The following is a 19,995-nucleotide window of genomic DNA, read 5'->3' as shown; positions in this document are numbered from 1 at the left end:
TGCTCCCATCCGGGGGGCTTCTGCAGCTTCAGGGGAGCAGGAGCTTTTCAAACGCCTGAGCATTTATTTCTTACCAAAAAAAAAAAAAAAAAAAACTACACACAGCCAATCCCAGCAGTGGAGCGGGGCGCACTGCACATACAGTCCCGCTCTCCAAGGCTGCCCTAGTCGGCTCCGGATCCCAGGGCGCTCCCCGATTTCGTCCCCGGCTCTTGTGCCAGCGCCTTTGCGTGCCCCTGAGCTCGGGACGCGGGGTTGCTGGAGAGGAAAGAACCTGGGTCGAGCCCATTTTGGTGTCTGGGCGTTTCCGCCTCGGTCCCTCGCCACCAAGTCGCGGAGGTCACCACCGAATCGACTCAGGCCACTGGAAAGAGGGGGCCTAAAGGCTGGGGCCCCAGCACTACCGTGGCATCCCAGGCCGCTCCTAGACAGGAAGAAGCGTGAGGAACAAAGGGGACCCTGAGACAGCCTCCTTCTCGGCCCCGCGCGCGCAACGGTCCGTGGAAGAGAAGCAGCCTCAGCCGAGCCGACCTAACCTGGGCGCGAGCGGAACTTTACAGCCCCCGGAGAGACTGGGCTCCCGAAGGCTCCAGCTCCGGATCCCGGATCCCCGCCTCCGATAGTGCCTGCGCTTCTACCACAGTGGCTTTCAGGACCTAAGGAGGCGGCTCAGGACCCTGGGAACGGCAAAAGTCCTGGTTTCCAAATGTGCCAGGGGTGCCCGCGACGCGGGAAGTACTCCCCAGGCCTTTCGGCTGTGTTTGTGATTTACTTTCGTCTTTCAGGACCGGGGAAAATATCTACGCAGATACTAGGCACTGCCACGAAATGTTTCCATTAGCACCCTCATCTTACTCCTGGAGGTGTAAGCCAGACCCTAATAATTCGGCCCAAGGATCCCCAGCCTCCCAGCAGCTCCTGTGGCTGTGGGGAGTCTGGGCCCCACTCGGTGGGTTCAGCGAGAACCCTCCGACTTGGGGCCCGGCTGCCTCGAGGAAAGGGACCTGGTGGGGAAGATTCTCCAGATTGGATACTTAAAGCAAATCAAATAGCGAACTAATGACACGAAAACCATATTTACACGAAAGAAAAATCGACTCCGGTTATAAAAGTGTATGGAATTTGACCTCGCCTCGGAGAAACACTACACAAAAGCTATCTTTAATAGACGCCTGTCATTTAAGAGCGGCAGGGACGCTGTCCCTCATGCACTCACAGAAAAACAGAGCCGTAATTGTAGCTGCTGCTGCGGGCAGGATTTATTTCTCCAATTGGCTAAATGGCCTCCCCCCTTCCCCGAAGGTGATATCTGTATTTTCAAATTTCAGAGCTGCCGGCACGACGGGCAGAACCGACCCCAACCTCGACACAAAAATAAGAGGGGCTGCACAGCGGGGAAATAAAGTTGTTGTAAATAAAATCCAAGTCACCATCTCCCCCCCAATCCTCTGCATCCTCGCCGGACGCGCGATCGGCAGCTGACGGCCTCACAATTGGTACATCCTAATGGAACTGCGAGGGAAATGCAATAATTTTGCCATAATGGGCTGTAACCTCAATTCGACCCCGGCCCTTGCAGCCCTGGGTCGGAAGCGGAGCGATGCGCCCTGCCTCCAGCGGGTGGCGCTCGAGTCCGACTGAACGGCGGCGGCGGGTGGCGGGCACGCGCCTGGGGCGCGCGCGCCACCCCTCTCGCCTCCACCCAACTCCCCCATTAGTGCACGAGTTTACCTCTAGAGGTCATCAGGCAGGATTTACGACTGGACAACAAAAGCACGTGATTCGAAGTCGTACCCCATATTTGGGTGCCTACGTAGGAGGGAACCAAGTACATGTCCCAGTCATTTCCATAATTCATCATAAATTGTGCAAGGGTGCTATAGACGCACAAACGACCGCGAGCCACAAATCAAGCACACATATCAAAAAACAAATGAGCTCTTATTTTGTAAACTCATTTTGCGGTCGCTATCCAAATGGCCCGGACTACCAGTTGCATAATTATGGAGATCATAGTTCCGTGAGCGAGCAATTCAGGGACTCGGCGAGCATGCACTCCGGCAGGTACGGCTACGGCTACAATGGCATGGATCTCAGCGTCGGCCGCTCAGGCTCCGGCCACTTTGGCTCCGGGGAGCGCGCCCGCAGCTACGCGGCCGGCGCCAGCGCGGCGCCTGCCGAGCCCAGGTACAGCCAGCCGGCCACGTCCACGCACTCGCCTCCGCCCGACCCGCTGCCCTGCTCCGCCGTGGCCCCCTCGCCCGGCAGCGACAGCCACCACGGCGGGAAAAACTCCCTGGGCAACTCCAGCGGCGCCTCGGCCAACGCCGGCAGCACCCACATCAGCAGCAGAGAGGGGGTTGGCACGGCGTCCGGAGCCGAGGAGGACGCCCCCGCCAGCAGCGAGCAGGCGGGCGCGCAGAGCGAGCCGAGCCCGGCGCCGCCCGCCCAACCCCAGATCTACCCCTGGATGCGCAAGCTGCACATAAGTCATGGTAAAGCCAGCCTTTTTCTAAATCCACGCGGCCGCGGGGGCGCGGCTCTCGGTCCCCCGTCTCTCCTTTACCGCCTTCTCTCCCCATCTCTCCCCTGGTCTTGCCTCTCCCAGCCCTGTGGAGTCTCTCCCCGCCGTTCTCCTTCCCCTGCCTTCCTCCTTCCACATTCTCTTCTCTGCAGTGCCCAACGCTCGCAAGTGGGGGCGGGGGGGTGGGGAGGAGAAGGGCCGTTGGCCAGGCAAATCTAGATGTTGGAACGGGGGGGGGGGGAAGGAAAAATCCCATATCGAACCCCAGCGCCTTGGAACGCGCTCCCGGGTCAGGCCAGCCGAGCAGGGCGCAGAGAGGTAGAGGATGGCAGTAGGGGCCGTGAATCGGGCTTGTCAGGGTGGATAATTTATGAGGAGGGCTACGCTGGGGAAACAGCGTTACTAATTAGAGTCCCCGAAAAGGGGCTTGGGGGGGTGAATAATCGAGGCGAGAGCCGGCGGGATTCTGAAGTTTGGGAGCAGAAGGGACAGCAGGAAAGGGGAAGAAAAAGAAAGAGGCGCCCCAAGCGTGCAGGCTGGAACAGAAGGCGGCTCGCGGGGCTGGAACTTTAAGGGAGGGTGACCTGGAGGCCACTTGGGCGCTTAGGGAAGGGCCTTGCTTCTGTGGGTTTCTGAGAGGTGGGCTGCCTGGGAGGGCTGTGCCCCGCCTCGGGACTCCAGGGGCAGGGCCAGAGGGCAGGAGAGGGGTGAAGGAAAGCCGGGCGATCCTCCGGGACGCGGCTCCAGCCTCAGATGGGCCGATTGTTCCCAGAGTCCAAATTGTATTGTTTTCTCTCTAGAAAGGAAGAGGGAAGGAAATTCGGGAGGGGTGGGCGTGCTAGGAGAGAGGACTTGTTGAGCTTTCCCCCCTGTTCCTGCTCAGGACCCTGGCTCGACTTGGGTAACCGGGGGCTGAGGAGTTCGTGGCTAAATCGCTGACTTTTCTGTTGCAGACAACATAGGCGGCCCGGAAGGCAAAAGGGCCCGGACGGCCTACACGCGCTACCAGACCCTGGAGCTGGAGAAGGAGTTCCACTTCAACCGCTACCTGACCCGCCGAAGAAGGATTGAAATAGCACATGCTCTTTGCCTCTCTGAGAGACAAATTAAAATCTGGTTCCAAAACCGGAGAATGAAGTGGAAAAAAGATAATAAGCTGAAAAGCATGAGCATGGCGGCGGCGGGAGGGGCCTTCCGCCCCTGAGTATTTGAGCGTTTAAAGTACTGAGCAGTATTAGCGGATCCCGCGTAGTGTCAGTACTAAGGTGACTTTCTGAAACTCCCTTGTGTTCCTTCTGTGAAGAAGCCCTGTTCTCGTTGCCCTAATTCATCTTTTAATCATGAGCCTGTTTATTGCCATTATAGCGCTTGTATAAGTAGATCTGCTTTCTGTTCATCTCTTTGTCCTGAATGGCTTTGTCTTGAAAAAAAAAAATAGATGTTTTAACTTATTTATATGAAGCAAGCTGTGTTACTTGAAGTAACTATAACAAAAAAGAGAAAAAAACACACAAAAAAGTCCCCCTTCAACCTCGTTTAGTGCCAATGTTGTGTGTTGCACTCCAGTTGTTTAACTGTGCATGTGAGTGGAAGTGTTCCTGTCTCAACAGCTCCAAGCTGTTAAAGATATTTTTATTCAAACTACCTATATTCCTTGTGTAATTAATGCTGTTGTAGAGGTGACTTGATGAGACACAACTTAACTTGTTTGACGTGTAGTGACTAGTGGCTCTGTGACGAAAACTGTGACTCCGAGCGGTGTGTCCCTGCGTGCCTTTGTAGGACCCTTTGCACGAACTCTGGAAGTGGCTCTCATAAGCGCAGCTTCAGTGATGTATGTTTTTGTGAACAAAGTTACAAATATTGTCCGAGTCTGGCTGTTTAAGCAAACTGTGATCAGCTTTTTTTTTTTTTTTTTTTTTTTTTTGTATTTGTTTTTAAGGAAAAAATACTGACTGGAAACAAAAACAAAAAAATAAACTTTCTATTGTAAGTTCTCTTGGTCTGGTTTGTGCCAAAACAGCAAGCGGCTCTTTCTGCTCTTGTGTCTGTCTAGTGCTGGAAGGCAGTGAGTCTGAGGCTACCTGAGCAGCCTGCCTGTGCAAGGAGGCCTCAGACCAACACCCTGACCCGCGACCTTACTAACTCTGACCCATCAGAGTTCAGGGCAGAAGGTGGAAAAGCTGTAGGTGGTTCCAAAGCCTGAGTCCAACCTACCCATCTCTGAGGAAACCAAGCTAACTTGCTGGGTACCAGGAAAGAAAAAAAAAAAAAGAAAGAAAGAAAAGAAAAAAAAGAAAAAGGAAAGAAAAGAGGAAGAGAGAGAAAGGAGCACAAGCACAGGGCTTTGTTAGTTGCCCTCAGGGCCCACACAGAGGATGACTCTTTCCTAAGGTCATCCTAGGCCTCCACTTGCTGAAGAGGCTGCGCCGGGCTGTGGCTCCCAGACCCTCTGCCCCTAACCCACCCAGGCACCCCTTCCCCTTCCTCACCCTGAGCTCAGTTGGCTTCTTTTGCTACAATTAATTTGCTACAAATGGAAGGTACTTACCCCATCCTAGCTCGAATGGGAAACTCCTCAGAGCAGCTAAAGTGCAACTAGAGATTTGCACATTTACCGACTGCTTACACTGATGCCGTCTTTCCTTTTAAAAGTTATAAAACAGTAAACTTTATAAGCCCCAGTTCCGGCTATATGACATTTGGGTGCCAAATGAATAGGGTTTTGTCTATGAATTAGATCGTAAAATCATCCATAGCACAGACAGATCGGCTCACTGGCTATAAAACGTCACGTGGGGCCATTAAAGTAAGTTTTATGGTTTTGGGGAGTTGACATCCAACATTATATACCACATAACATATAATCTCACTGACGCTGGACTCCATTTGACTCTTTTGCAGGCTACGTGTGCCGCCTGGTCATTCAAATTGTCAATTTTAGGTCCAGAAGTGTCCAAACCACAAGTTCTCAAAACTCTCTGAAAAATGGCTCCCTCCGAGTTAAGGTAAGCTCGCCTCCTGAGCGCTTTCAAGTTTATTTGTACTCTGGAAACTTTCTTCCTCCATCTCTCTCTCTCTCTCTCTGGTTCAATAACTCTGAGGTTGCCTCTGAATTCAAAAGGGCAGAGCCCACTTCTCCTCTGCCCACATTAGCAGCGCCGGGAGCCAGCTCTGCGGAGGCACCCCGGTGAAAAGCGCCTGTGGCCGCCGCGTCCCCAGGCCTAACTTTAATTGCTGCACAACCGCGAATGTTAATAACTTCCGCTGCTCTAGCCGGCGTGCAAAAGATGATTTTTGTGTGCGAATGGGCCTGTGTGCGGAGCCTTGGCAAGGCCAAGACCCCCATTCCGGGGGCTGGCGGGGTTGGCTCGTCGGGGGGCAGCGGGGCCCTAGGGTGGGGGCTGGGAGACAGTGGGGCGCCGGCCACGGGCGCCGAGGGCCGCGCTGCGCTGAGGAGTGCTCGGAGTTTGAAAGAAAGGCCCAGGCAGGGCCGAGGCGGACTCTGGCGGGATTCCTTACGGGGCTGTGGCAATATGTCTTCGCGGGCCGAGGTCATTTGGCAGCCCTGAATTGAGGCGGCTGCCTTCGGGGCCGAGTTTCAGGCCGGCTCTCAGAGAGCCGGAGGGTGGCAGAGGCCGGCGAGGCGCGGGCAGCACCTTCAGGCTGGGCCCCTGGGTGGCCAGGCCGAGCCCAGGACTGTGGGGACTGCGGGTCCCCACCTGGGGGGGGAGGGGGAGAGCTCGACCCCCTCCCCGCCCCCGCCCCCCCCAACCCGGGACCAGGCCCTGAACCTTGTTTGCCTGCACGTTCTTTTTATTTCGGTGGGACTGTTCTCACCCGCCTGTGAGTCTGAAGCAATAAACTTTATGGCCGGATTTAACTTTAGTCTTTGAATCCCCAGGCTAAATGAAAGGAGTTAAAGGCTTTCTTTTCTTCCGCCTTCCCTTTCTTCTCCCTCTCTTCTTTCCTTTTCCTCTCCTCCTTTGTAGAATTAAGACCTGCAGGCACAGGGCGCTCAAAAGGCAATTTAGGGGTCCCCCTAGGTAACACTAAAGATTAGAGAAATTTACTTCCCCTCAACATACAGACAAATTCTGTCTTCCAAAATGCGCCCTAAAGTTTTGGGGGAAGTCTAGGTGTCTTCAATGCCCAACTTAAAAGTCCCCAGAGCCATTAGGTTGTTTTTCCTGACACCTCATAAAGGATAGTTTAGGGAAGAAATTGGTCATTTGTCAGTAGGAGATTTCCGCCTTTCTTTTGTTAGCTGCTCTTTCTGTTTGATCCCAGGAAATTTACATAATCTATGATTTCCAAAACAGTTCCCAATATTGCACCAACAGTGAAGTAAGGTGAAATAATTTTTTTCCTGGGTCCAGTTCCAACTTGGCCTCAGCCACCACCCCCTCTGGCCCAAAGCCTCATATTCTTCAGTGGCAAAGTGACTGGGGATGCTGTGGCCTGTGCAGGGGTCTTTCTCTGGATGGGTACCCACCAGAGACTTAGCAGATTCCCCCCACTCAGCCTGAAGAATTAAGCCAAATTCTCCAGCTCAGAAGTGAAATTTAAAAATAGAAACTTCTGTCTCCAAATGCTTTTCTCCTTAGGAGCCAGATAGTTTTCTGCAAGTGCTAATTGGTAATGATATTTGCTAATGGCTTAAAGTGAAAAAAAAATTAAGGTATAGTTTGGGAATTTCAACAAACTTTATTGTGCAGAGGCCACTTAAACTCACAGTTGGTCCCCAAAGTCAGAGGTCCAAAAAACAAAACTGGGAAGTTTTTTTAAAAAATCAAAACCCTCCCACAAGTCCCAGTTCTCTGACATAGTGGCAAGGCAAATCCCTGAAGTCACCCTGCGTGACCTGTTAAAGTACTGGTATTTCAGCACTCAGGAAGATATGTCCGCATCTTGTTGGGAACCAGAATATAAACTCTCTTTGGGTTCTCTTTTGTCATTTTGGTGTCTGTGAGAATTCTGGAGTTTTTGTTTTGCTGCTCTGACTTTTGAGTTCTTTACTGGAAAATATTGGGTTAAGTTTTTCTTTTAGTCACTCATTTGGTGATCTTGCTTGAGTGATTTCTTGGTGACTAAAATTAGTAGCAGAAAAAAAGAGCCATAGGGCTCTGGCAGGTTCATTTGAGTAACTTGCCCAAAAGGAAGCGTCCACATCACCTCCACCTCCGTGGCCACATCCCACCCTGGGTGGGGAATGGGCAGAAAGGCTGTTAGACCGATATCCAGTATTCCCTACTGTAGGGAATCTTTCCTGTGAATTGAAAAAAAAAATGCAGGCTATATATACTGTCAACTTGCTTATTTCTGTCTGTTGTAATCTTCATAAAAGTTCAGAGTTCTTAAGAGGGCAGATTAAGTCACAAGGAGTTAAATGACTTTTTAAAAATACAGCATTCAGTCAGACCTATGTGAGCGTTATTGGAGAATTTTTTTTCTTCTTATTTTCATAGGAAGCATAATAGGGAGGATGGCTGGTTATCTGCTCATTTTGTAGATAAGTTATTTCTTCTTGTGCCTTCTTTGGTGTTGTTTTGCAGAGGAACTTACTTAGGAAAAAAAATCTCTGTCATTAAGGGCTTTATAAAGACATCCAGCCTCAGCCGGTGGCAGAAGTGTCTGTCTGTGCTCCTCATCTTGTAAAAGGAGAAGGTGTCCTGTATGTGCAGGGCCTTGTTTGTTTCTACAAGCCGCAGAGGCAATATTTCCTGAACTATAAATATAATAGGAAGCTTCTGGTCACACTTACTTAGGGGTTTGTTAGGGTTTCCATGGTCTAATTTCACAACATTATGCCGAGATTCCTTTTCTCCAGCTCTTTCGCCTGCTTCATTGTTGGCGGCTTTGGGAGAGCGGGACAGAATTTTCTACCAGAAATAGAGTCATGTTTATTTGTTGAGATGTGAAGAGTATTATATCCAAACAATTAGTGAGGGGGAGAGCAAATTACATACTGAAAGATGGGATATTAAAGAGGAAAACAATCCTTTTAGCTTAAAAGATGCCCTTCAAAGCCTCTCCCCTGCTTTAGCTCGGAGTCTGAGGTTTGCCCACCATGGAGAGTGCAGAACGTTGTGGGCTCCATCCCCTTGGCTTCTAAGGCAGAATTTCTTTCTAGTCAATGACAAAACTATAAACGGGGCTTCCAGACAAGGCTGAGGGGGTCAGCTGAGGTTCCCACCCACAGAGGAGAGGGGAACCACAGTCCTGGCCATTCTAAACCCCAGAACTCCTAGATCTGCCTAGGTCTGTTTTGTTTGGTGTTTTTCACAAAGAAAGCTGTCCTTCTTCCACCAGGTCCCCTCCCCACAAACCAGTCTTTTCAATAATAATATTTGTTATGAAGGTTATTGGGTAATTATTGCGATTTTGTGAAGCAGCCCTTGCTGGAGGTGAAGTCTGTCATCGCCTAACAAATGACGCCCGTGCAGTTCACTGCCGGGTTAAGTAAATGCAGAGAAGATAAATCTGCACACCCTAGGAATCGCCAGCAGAGCACGCTTTAGTACAAGTTCACAGTCAACTCGCCTGCCTGGGCCAGCTCTCCCAACAATTAAGGCTGCATCTTTATTTTTAAATAAAGAAAAAAATGTCTCCAACTCCTACTGCCTGCTTTCTCCCTGTTTTCTTTTTTCTTTCACTTTTTTTTTTTGAGGTTTCACCTTCCTATTCCAAATTCTCCTTGTAAATGTGATGATGAGTGATTTTGAAAATAATCTCCCTCATATTTAAGTGCTGACAAAAAGAGGTAGGAGGCTGATTTGACAGGAAACCCAGTCACAAACACCCCAAAATATCCAATTCATCCCCTTACTCCCAAGGGCAGTGACAGAAGCAGGGTGTCCCTGAGATCCTGGGGGGCCCCTTCCTCCTGAAGGAAGAGGCACAGCTTTGTGTATCTTTGCGGCTAGTGCGTTGCAACTGCGGGTCAAAAAGTTGAGGGTCAAAAGTTTATGTTGTGCAGCACTCTTAGTCATCTGCCCAGACAGAGTTTGATGTCAATGTTAGAGCTGCGATCTTGACTATCAGCACAAAAGATAAAATGGCTCGGAGTGACGCGTGTATCATGGTATGGACTCCAGGTGAACCCTAGTGGTTGAATGACCTCAATTACGGAGGAAAGGATAGAAAATTCCTCTTTTCAAGAGTAATACATGCTGTATTTCATCTTGAATTATCGCTCCCATTCTGAGGGAATAGCAGCAGGTAAATAGGCATGGATTACTGAAACACCAACACCTTAGATGCTGGAGAACCAGAAGTCTGTGAGTTTGCCACAAAATTAAAAAGCTCAAAACAAAACTCATCAGTGGACCTTTAAAAACTAATATAGCAAGTTGTCAGGGTCTCATCATATCTTCAGAGGCAAGAGAACTAGGCAGGACACTTCCTTTATTTGAAAATTGTTATTTTGATTGGACAGTTTCTTTTTCTTTTTCATACATATAATGATCCCTCAAGTGCGTGAGAACAAGGGCAGGCACAGGCACTTCTCGCAAAATGTCTTCTTTGCAATTTTCAAACACAGAATGGTTTTTCTGAAACCTCCACCCACTAAATGCAAGAGTTCTCAGAGCTGGGAAGGGAAGGAAGGAAGTGGAAATGCTCCCGAAAGGGCAGGATTCTTCCCCCCTCCACCAGGGAGAAAATGCTTATTGGTATGATGAAAATGTTCCTGTTGTTGGAAATTTTTCATTATGTTTCTTGTTACCCCTATACCGTATATAAGAGAAACGCTACAATCTATAAGGGATAACTAAACTGAAAAGAATATGCCATTTGAACAGGAAAATGGAATCCACAAATGCCAGGCCACTTTCTTAAGACCACCGTGAGGGACTTCTCTTCTTCTGAAAATACTCTTTAAAAATACATTTGGAATAAAAACTAAGGAGAGGGGAAGCAAGTTCAGGAGGAAGGGTGGGAGTGTAGAAAAGAAAGGGGTAGTGTGTTAAGGAAGCCAACTGGAACCATGCCTCATGTGTGAATTGCAACTGGAGAACTAAACAATATTTTATTTTTTCATGCACCTATATTAGCTGTAAATGTTGGTGCCTTTAGAATCTGTTTTCCGGAGGGACATATTGTCCTTTTCTATGTATTGATCTTCAAGTAATCAGAGTAGGAAAACAGGAGAGAAAAATGAAAATTTTTTCTACGTTTTCCCTTTTAACTTTAGAGATGAGTTAATTCAACTACTCAGAATGTGGACTCTTGCAGGGATATTTAAGATCATCCCAATATATTCTGGTTGATTGGATTTGCTGGTGCCAGGTACGTTTAATGGTAATGTAAATATTTCCTAAGCACCGCCTTCAAGGAAGCCATCAGATTGCTTCCACTGTGCAATGTGTAAAGTTTTCACTCCGGCCAAGAGCTTGAAGCCAGATGGGGGTGTGCCAGATGAAAACAGAAAAAAGGAAACAACCGTGGTGGTTACTGTTATAGCAGTGAACACTTCACCACATCTGGGCTAGGGAAATGAAGAAAACTGAAACCCCCTCTATTACTCACCAAGACAATTATGTGTCTCTTCAAGAAGACCTTGTTATTGTGGTATTGGTTAAAAGCGTGCCACACCTTAGAAACATGTCAACTTCAATAAGCATAGACACCCCTTCGCCAGCTTTAAAGTTGTTTTGTTTTGTTTTAAAGTACCTGCAGAAGTTATTGCTTTTGGAGTACCCACCTTTTTTATTTGGAGGAGTTTTATCTTTAGGCCCCTCACACAATTCAGGTTAAAATTCATGTTTAATCCAGATGCATATTTCAATCCTTATGTGTGGGTTGAGTGCACTATTGTAAACTACTACAAGGAAAGTGCCCCTTGGTGGAATAGCTGATAGAGTGTTGCTTCTCTAAAATCATATGCCTACTGTAGATCTCAGGAAGTCCTCAAATGCCACCATCAGGCATTTTGAAATTCAGCTATTACCGTGTGCGCTCCAGAGACTTGCTTCAGACAGAGAACAGTCTGGAGAACACTCGCTCTAAAGAACAAAGGACAAATACAGTCAATACATTCCATAACGTTTACATTTCCTTTGCTTTTCCCCTTGGTTTTCCCTGAGAAGGAGTGACCTGGGCAAAGCACCCTGCTCTCTAAAAGACACTGTATAGACCTTTTAGAAGCGCAAAGTCCAAGGCCGAGGTGAACTTCAGGTCAGCGCGTCTAACAAATATGAAAATGTCGGCTAGTGAAGGGCGCGCCTTGTGATTTAACAAAGACTGTCAATGTGTAAGATTAATAAGAAACAAAATGCGCACGGTGTCACTGTTCGGTCACTTTGAAACTTGGGACAGGGTTGCATTCAAGAGGGAAGGCTGGTCCAAATATATTCAAAATGATTCAAATCAGATTCAAACGAGGCTGCAGACACTGCCTCCCTCTTGCCCTCCCTCTCCCTTAGACTCCCTTCGCTCTCCTTTTCCATCTGGGATTCGAGGACATGATGAAAAGTTATTTCACTTAATGGGATTTTAAGAAAGCTTTTGTTGGGAATATATGTTATCTCTGCACGTGGAAATGAGCAAATGCGCTCACCAGTTTCCCAAGAAAAGGATAACGCTTTCACCCTGCTAGGGACTGGAGCCAGTTGGTGTGCGAAGATTAGCACGCTCCCTCTCTGCTCGATTTCAGGGCATCCCATCTTTTCTCCGGCGAGACGCTGCTGGTAAACTTCAGTTTATTTATTAATCGAGTTAGTCTCTTCCTGGCTTTGCTTTGGTGTGTTGGATCTTATGTAAAGGCAAGAGGTTTTGGTTTTTTTAAAGCGTTTTTCAGAAGATTATTTGATTCCATGGAATGATGCTATGGCTTGCAAAGAGAGATTGTGGAAGGATCAGAAAAGGTACTGAGATTGTTTATTACAGCCATAAATCTTGCAGTAAAATGTCAAAATGTCGGTGTGTGAGATAACACTTGGTGGTCCTGGCTCCGTTTGTGTTTATGATAGGAACCACAAAGACAAGTTACAGGCCTTGGGGGATTCTGTGTAAGCCCATCTTCCAAAAGTAATAGAACCACATGAAACACAGGCACAGTTAACTCGTTTAGGTTAACCATATACAAAACAGTGCCTGTGTCTCGTTAATACTTTAAAATAGAAACTCAGTAGAAGGTTCTGAGGCTAAACAACATGAATTTTGTGTTTTAGTGTCTGTAAATAATATTAAACAGATGTAGTTAAGACCCTAGTACTCAAGGCTGATGACATGAGGATGGCAAAATTTCCTTGTCATGTTTTTTTTTTCTTTCCCTGAAGCTTAGGAAGCCACGTTTTGTAAATTACATTATGTATGTATATATTGTTCATATAAAATAATATATAAAATATGATGCACATATTTTTTTCTTGTTGTAGAGAAATAACTGATTTAGTTAGCTCTATCACAAGCTAGATTTCCCCCCAACTCTAGAGAGGATGTCTAAAGATTACGCTCAGTGTTGATTTCTGTCTGTGGCTCAGATTTCATTTAAAAAAAAATTTCAGGGTGCCCCTTGTCGATGCACAGCACTTTTCAGAGACACACATCCAATGTGGAAAACCTCTTTGTACCACTTCAGGGTGATTCCAATTGGAAAGCTAACATGATCCCTTTTTTAACCTCTTTTCCTAAATTAGTTTAAAGATTAGTCCCATATAATAGGCTTTATGTGGCTAAGCATTAAATGGCTATCCATCAAATGGATATATTCCAGCATTTAGTAACTTATATGAGTAAGCGATATAAATGAAGATAGAATTGACATTCCTTTTGAAGTGTCTCCAGGCTTAGGCTATAACTTTCCTTGTCTGCAGTCCAGACTCAGTTGTGAGAAAGCTGTTTATATTGCTCTTTGAAAATTCAACTAAGGTGCACCAGCTGAAAAATTCTTGCTTTGCATGCCAATATGAAATTATTTTTAGCATGGTGACTATGCTAGTTTGCACTGCTTTCATCTAGGCTGACAAGTAGAGGATCCAGGTGTGTCTGTTACTCAGAAAATGAAAGGGAAAGTACACACTAGGAGTAAGGTATCAGTATTTACTTCAAAGATCAACATTAGGTGGAATTAATATGTAATTTATTTGTTAATAATGGCGTAATTAGTTTACCCATCAAATTTCAATTACCAAATGGCAGGCAACAGTCCTCTCTCCTCCCTTTCCAGAGCTGCTGCTATCGTTAATATGCTAATTTTCAGCAATTCAGAAATTATAGATTATCCTGTAAATAAAACTTTAGCCTCAAATACAGCCCGAGAAAGCAGCATCCTGAAGACAAAACATAGAATTCTTAGCGGGAAAAGAGACCGTCAGCGATCAGACTGGGCACAGTGCCTATTCCGTCCTTAGCTTTTTTGTTTGGGGATTGTTCTGAAATAGGAAGTTGTTGGTTTCAAAACTCGATTTTTGTGGAGGCGTCGCTGCTACCTATCCCCCCCTTGGGCTATGTTTTCTCTCACAGTCGCGCCTAGTAAATGCAAGTGTGTTTAACTCTCAAATCGACACCTCCATCAAATGAGATGCTATTAGAAAAGTTTTGATTTTTCTTAGGAAAAAAATAAAATAGATTCTCTCTAAAAGGAAGAAAAAATGAAAAGTGCCCATCTGGTTATATTGGAACGGCCTTGCTTTACAACCTCGGGCCCACTTCTCTCAGCTATTCACCCACCCACCCTTGCGGCTCCTGCCGGGCTTCTCGAAGCAGGGGATCTCTGGCGCACGATGTGAGGAAGAGGATCAGCTGGTGAAAAAAATGGGTCTGTTGGCCTTATTCGTTTTATTCAGGGGCCAGGATTAAAACCAGGCCACCTCCAAGGTCTCGACGCCATTTCCTCCCCACACCGGCCTCGAACCCTGGAAGACGCCAGGCCAGTCTAGGCTGGGCCCGAGGTCAGCGCTGGGCCGCTGTCACCCGGCTGCCCCGAGGCCTATGCTAGAAGTACGGCACGAAAAGGGCCCGGCCTGGGCGTCCAAAGGACCAGAAGCACTGGCGGGCCCCGAATTCCCAGCAGGACTCGAAGTTGGGGGATTGGGGGGGACCCAAGCTCCAGCTCCCTCCCTCCACCGGAGGCCGGACAGCCGCATCCATCACCCGCCCGCGCGCTTCCTGATCCGGGTCCGCGCGCGCGGCGCGCCTATTGGCGGGGGCTAGTCACGTGGTGGGTACAGGGCGGGGGCGCGCGCGGGACCTAGACGAGCGCGCGCGCGAGGGGGGTGGGGGGAGGAGCGGCGCGAACTTTGGTGGCGTTGGCTGCAGCGGGAGGGGGAGGGGGAGGGGTGGGCGCTTGACAGCGGGGGAGGGGAAGGGAGCAGAGGAAAGGGGGGATGGGAAGCGAGGCAGGAGGGGGAGGGGCCTCGGCGAGCCCAGAAAAACGACAACGCGAGAAAAATTAGTATTTTTGCACTTCACAAATTAATGACCATGAGCTCGTTTTTGATAAACTCCAACTACATCGAGCCCAAGTTCCCTCCCTTTGAGGAGTACGCGCAGCACAGCGGCCCGGGCGGCGGAGACGGCGGCCCAGGCGGGGGCCCCAGCTACCAGCAGCCCCCAGCGCCCGCGGCCCAGCACCTGCCGGCGCAACAGCCCCAGCTCCCCCACGCGGGCAACAGCCGCGAGCCCCCCGCCTCCTACTACGCGCCACGGGCCGCCCGCGAGCCCTCCTACCCTGCGGCCGCGCTCTACCCCGCGCATGGTGCCGCCGACACCGCCTACCCCTATGGCTACCGCGGTGGCGCCAGCCCGGGGCGGCAGCCACAGCCCGAGCAGCCCCCGGCGCGAGCCAAGGGTCCTGCGCACGGCCTGCACGCGAGCCACGTCCTGCCGCCGGGGCGGCAGCCCCCGCCGCCGCCTCCCCCTCAGCATCGCCCGGCGCCCCCTGCACCCCCGCGGCGTTGCGAGGCGGTTCCAGCCACTGCGGGCGTCCCGGCAGGGGGCAGCGCCCCCGCGTGCCCGCTGCTCCTGGCCGACAAGAACCCGCCCGGCCTGAAGGGCAAAGAGCCTGTGGTGTACCCTTGGATGAAGAAGATCCATGTCAGCGCCGGTACGTGGCGCCGCTGGGGAGGCGCGGGAGGGTGGGCTCGGGCCGGGCTGGGGTTCGGGGGTCGGGGCGAGGGTCAGAAGAGGAGACTGAGGGGAAGGGGGCCTCTGGAGGGGAGCCCCCATCTGGCCCGAGCTACAGTGGGATGTGGGTGTGTGCGCGCCAGCCAGCCGCCTGATCCTAACGTGAGAACCCTTTTGTACCCGGGGTCCCTTTATCGAGAGATTTACGAGATGCCAAACTGTTAGGGCAGTAATTATAGCCCCCATAAATTTAATTGCCCTGGCAGAGGCTTCAGGCCATGTGTCTTTGAAGCTTTTCTTCAGCCCCAATGCCCAGCACCATTCTTTATGGCTCTCGGGTGTTTCCCGTTGTCAATAGCCTGTGAAACATTTTCTTTGCCGTTTTATGTATCTTGCGTGAACTTGGTGTCAGGTTATTATATAATGATGATGTCCAATTGCTCTTCCCCACCCCACCTTCTCTCTCCTCCTCCTTTCCCTCTCTTCCACTCCCTCCTCCTTGGCCTTCTCCTTCGGGGTTATGGGCGTTCAGTCAACCCCAGTTATAACGGAGGGGAGCCCAAGCGCTCTCGAACCGCATACACCCGACAGCAGGTCTTGGAGCTGGAGAAGGAGTTCCACTTTAACCGCTACCTGACCCGGCGGCGCCGCATCGAGATCGCCCACACGCTCTGCTTGTCCGAGCGCCAGGTCAAGATCTGGTTTCAGAACCGGAGGATGAAGTGGAAGAAAGATCACAAATTGCCCAACACTAAGATGCGGTCCTCCAACTCGGCCTCGGCCTCAGCAGGCCCGCCAGGGAAAGCACAAACTCAGAGCCCGCACCTGCCTCCCCACTCCCACCAGGGTGCCTCCACACCCATTCCCTCCTCCATATAATCTTCTAGAGATCTAGACCAGTTTCATTCCCCCACCTGCTTTCCCCCCCCTCTTCTGCCCTTTTCCCCATACTCCTACCTGTCTGGACCATAACAGACCCCCAAACAAAACCCAACTTGGTGAAAAGGATAATAGAAGACATTATGTCGGTAAGAGTATGTGCTGGTTGCCACCTAAGAGAAGACAATAGCCAGGATGCTGGCTGATGTCAGCATCAACCTGCTGGCCTAAATAAGGCTGCAGGTTTGGGTACCTGAGAAGGACCACTTGGCAACAGATACTTTTGAGATGGCTAAACCCAGCTGGACAGCCCATACTGACTAGGCACACATATATGTATATTTGTTGCAAGCAGAAGAAAACAGACCCTTTTCCCACCTTCCCTACCTCCCCCTTCCACATTAAGGCAGCTCATACAAGCTTGTATTGAACTGAATAAATGAGTAGACATTGTGGACCTCACAAGATTATTTAATTCTCAAAATGTATAGACCTTGATAGTAGATGTGACACATGTTAGTTTTCCTTCCTTGCATTTATTTAAAATATTGTTGTAGAGTTGTTGTTGTCTTACTCTGAGGCACAATCTTGGGGGTTCGGGGAGTGCATTTAGACCCATGTGCAACTGTACAAATTGTGGTGTGGCTATATAGAAAAGCCATGTGCTAAGAATAAACTCTGTTTTAAAAAACCATTAAAGTTCTAAGACACATTTGTGTGTTTCCTACTTTTAATTAAAAAAAAAGTTCTCTGGATTGAGATGTTTGACCTTGCATGTAAAAACCCTATAGATAGCTCGAGTTATGTTCACTTGAATTCTGACTGCTCACATAATTTGTGTGAGTGTGTTCAACTCGAGCTGAACTCTTGTCAAGTTTGACCTACTGTGGGAAAAGTTCCAAAGAGCAGGGAGGCTCTTGAGCTCTGAGAGGGCTCCTCTTCTTCCCAAACTTGGCCAGGCTTTCAGGCTTCAAGTCTGTGTAAGGCATAGAAACGTGTCCTTCCCTGCAATGAAAGGTGAAACCGCGCAATGCTGAGGGCCCAGGGGTTTCTGCAGCTGTTCTACACGCTGAACTCTGAGCACACTTGGAAAGAAGTGGTCCCTTTGGTATTTATTGCACCTTCACACTTAATCTGCCTGTTTCCCTGGAGATAAAAAAAAAAAATAGTTTGCGTAGAGAGTTGAGATTGCTTTTTGTTTCTTGGATATTTTTAAGGTTCTCTTTGCTAACTACAGCTTGGGGGAGTTTGTTTTTCTTTTCTTTCTCTCTTTTTTTCAGAAGCAAGAGCTTTCAAAATAAACTGAATTTTTCAGGTAAACCCTCCAAAGTTTTTGAGGAAAGAAAAAGCATAATGACACTCCCAAAATGTACCCCAAGCAAGGTAGACCTAGGAATATTCAGTGCTGGAAAAAAGCCAAACTTTGAGCTAGGGTAACTTTCCCCAAATGCTCCTGGATCTTTCTGCCCAAACTAAAGAGCTAGATTCAAAGGGTGAAAATCAAAACCTACGTCTCAATCTCTAACTCTAGTATTTATTTACTGATTTACAAATCAGTAAAGAGGATTCAGACTTGGTTGTCACTAAAGGGAGGATTCTGCAACACGATTCAGAAAACCAACACATGGGCAGTCCCAGACTGTAACTGTCACCTGGCCAAGTGAATGGGTGCAGTATTTAATTCATGTTATAATTTTAGCAGAGATGGGAGGGGGCGCTCACCTGCCTTTACTATACCAGAGGAATTTTAATCACGTTTTCCCATGAGTGTCAAACCCTTAGCCAGCGGTCAGTGCTATTCCTCCTCTTGCCGCTGTTGCCCTGTGTGTGATACAGGCAAGGGTGATCAGTTCCCTACCTATGAACGAATCATATCTAGGAGGAGGGTGGTGGACACCAGTCTCTGAGGGGCCTCCAGCTCTCCCCAAGAAAATTCAGGGGCAAACGTACACGCCTTCCCAAGTCAGGCCAAAACTGGCATAAAGTGCATTTTATCCGGTGTGAACGGGTGCCAGGGATTTCTGGAGGGACTGCGACTGCTGCTGAAACTTATTAACCCTCCCCCTACAACACGCACTTGTAAAACGAAATTAAATCACGCTGAAAATAGCAATTTTCCCAGGAATCATTAATCACCTCATACAATAAATACTTCTTTGTAATTCAACAGCAATTCTGAAAGGCATTCTCTGGGAAAAGTCTGTGGAGAAGCGAGGGATCTTCTTGCAAATAATATGGTCTCAGGCAAAGACGCAGCATCTTGGCTGTCTGCTCAAAAATGCCTAGACTCTTGGTGGAAATTGAGTGTCAAGCTGCAAAACCTCAAATGGCAGATTATCATCATTTAAGGTAAATTCTTATGTTTCTCCTTTGTAGGGAAGGAGGGGTATAAGGGCATTCATTAGCTTCATACTGGAGGCAGTTGTATGGGGATGAAAGGGATAACTTTCTTTCACTTGCTCTTATAGCCTATCCAAGAAAGGAAGAGAAGGATCGAAAGATTGTTTTTCTAATATACCAGGACAAAATGGCATTTTTGTCCAAACTGTCTTGATTATTAAGGTATTGGTAAGTTTTGCAAAGCCAAAATTATCCAAGATGACCCAAGCAATTGTGTCCTTTCTTTACAGTGTTTTGCCTGTTTTAGATTCCCTCTTTAAGGGAGCTTGTTATAGCAGCTTAGAAAATCCCACTTTGGGCTTTAAAATCATGCATTGTCTTCCCTTTGCTAGGGCAACCATAAGAGTTCACCCAGAGGACAAATTTTCTATCTCATTAATTGTTTTTTTTTTTTTAAAGCGAACCCTAGTGGCCCCTCAAACCCTTGACCTTTAAAGACAGTATTTTGTGTAAGCTCTATAATTCTCCTACCAAAATGACCCTTACACATGCGCTTCTCTTCTTTTTCTCTTTCTCCCTCCTTCCCTTTAACACATACTCCTTTGCTTTAGTCACAGAGCCAAGCAAGCTGTGCATGACTCTGGAGATAAAAGTTTTGTCAACATCTGAAATCAACCTAAATCGGATAGGAGACACTTTAATGGTCACAGTTTGAATTAAGTACTTAACACTCTCCCCCCTGAAGAAAAATGGCACTTTGCAGGCTCTCTTTCCTAGTTTTGCTGAAATCTACGATATACCCGGTGTTTTATTACAGCAGGAGTTCAACTGTGACAGGCATAGTAGAGTACTTAATACCCAGGATGGAGCTCATGGGAAGATTACCTAGATATATGGGGAGAGGGCCCTCTGCACAGCATCTCTGACTCTATACCCAGCTAACCCAGGGTGCCCACATTCCCCCCACCTCTCAGCTTCCTCGCCATGGGTTGGGGATCACCATCTCTACTCTGTCTCCCTGTTCTCCTAAGCATCCAAACTGTGCTGCTCTTTTCACTGCTGGGTTCCCTCCAGCAGTTTCAACATAGAAACTAATCAGGTTCTCTTTAGAATGAAAGGAAAGAAAGACCCCAAAGAATCAATGTAGCAAACAGAAACCTGGGGCTTCCCATCTGAATGGGTGG

General features: G+C 48.4%; 3 protein-coding genes across 6 annotated transcripts in view; all 3 read left to right on the top strand.

Moving 5' to 3' along the window:
* The window catches only part of HOXA3 (homeobox A3), a 45,437-nt gene that overhangs the window by 6,936 nt on the left and 18,506 nt on the right, over positions 1–19,995 (top strand). For 2 of the 4 annotated variants that reach the window (XM_045062807.1, XM_045062809.1), the window contains exons 2-3: positions 5,429–5,532; positions 18,642–18,820. The gene's annotated coding sequence lies outside the window, so the exon portion shown is untranslated. Of the gene's footprint in view, positions 1–5,428; positions 5,533–15,462; positions 15,573–18,641; positions 18,821–19,995 lie in introns of those variants that run through there. The other 2 variants (XM_045062808.1, XM_045062810.1) reach the window with 2 other exon arrangements.
* HOXA5 (homeobox A5) lies at positions 112–4,458 on the top strand. Its single transcript, XM_004762539.3, has 2 exons — positions 112–2,495; positions 3,478–4,458. The coding sequence occupies exons 1-2, from the start codon at positions 1,601–1,603 to the stop codon at positions 3,726–3,728; spliced, it is 1,146 nt and encodes a 381-aa protein (XP_004762596.1). The 5' UTR covers positions 112–1,600; the 3' UTR covers positions 3,729–4,458.
* HOXA4 (homeobox A4) lies at positions 5,539–17,165 on the top strand. Its single transcript, XM_004762540.3, has 2 exons — positions 5,539–15,572; positions 16,125–17,165. Exons 1-2 carry the CDS (start codon positions 14,945–14,947, stop codon positions 16,469–16,471), a joined length of 975 nt encoding a protein of 324 aa, XP_004762597.1. The 5' UTR covers positions 5,539–14,944; the 3' UTR covers positions 16,472–17,165.

This window comes from Mustela putorius, unplaced genomic scaffold, assembly GCF_011764305.1.
Source record: "Mustela putorius furo isolate JIRA1106 unplaced genomic scaffold, ASM1176430v1.1 tig00003845_pilon_pilon_pilon, whole genome shotgun sequence".
Lineage (NCBI taxonomy): Eukaryota > Metazoa > Chordata > Mammalia > Carnivora > Mustelidae > Mustela > Mustela putorius.
Note: the sequence above shows the minus strand (reverse complement) of the source record. Positions and strands in the feature narration are given on the sequence as shown.

Bases quoted from the DNA above. Each gene is read 5' to 3' on its own strand.
- HOXA4 (XM_004762540.3), top strand. From the start codon at position 14,945: ATGACCATGAGCTCGTTTTTGATAAACTCCAACTACATCGAGCCCAAG. The intron at 15,573-16,124 runs GTACGTGGCGCC...ATGGGCGTTCAG, and splicing joins GAAGATCCATGTCAGCGCCG to TCAACCCCAGTTATAACGGA.
- HOXA5 (XM_004762539.3), top strand. From the start codon at position 1,601: ATGCGCCCTGCCTCCAGCGGGTGGCGCTCGAGTCCGACTGAACGGCGG. The intron at 2,496-3,477 runs GTAAAGCCAGCC...TTTCTGTTGCAG, and splicing joins CAAGCTGCACATAAGTCATG to ACAACATAGGCGGCCCGGAA.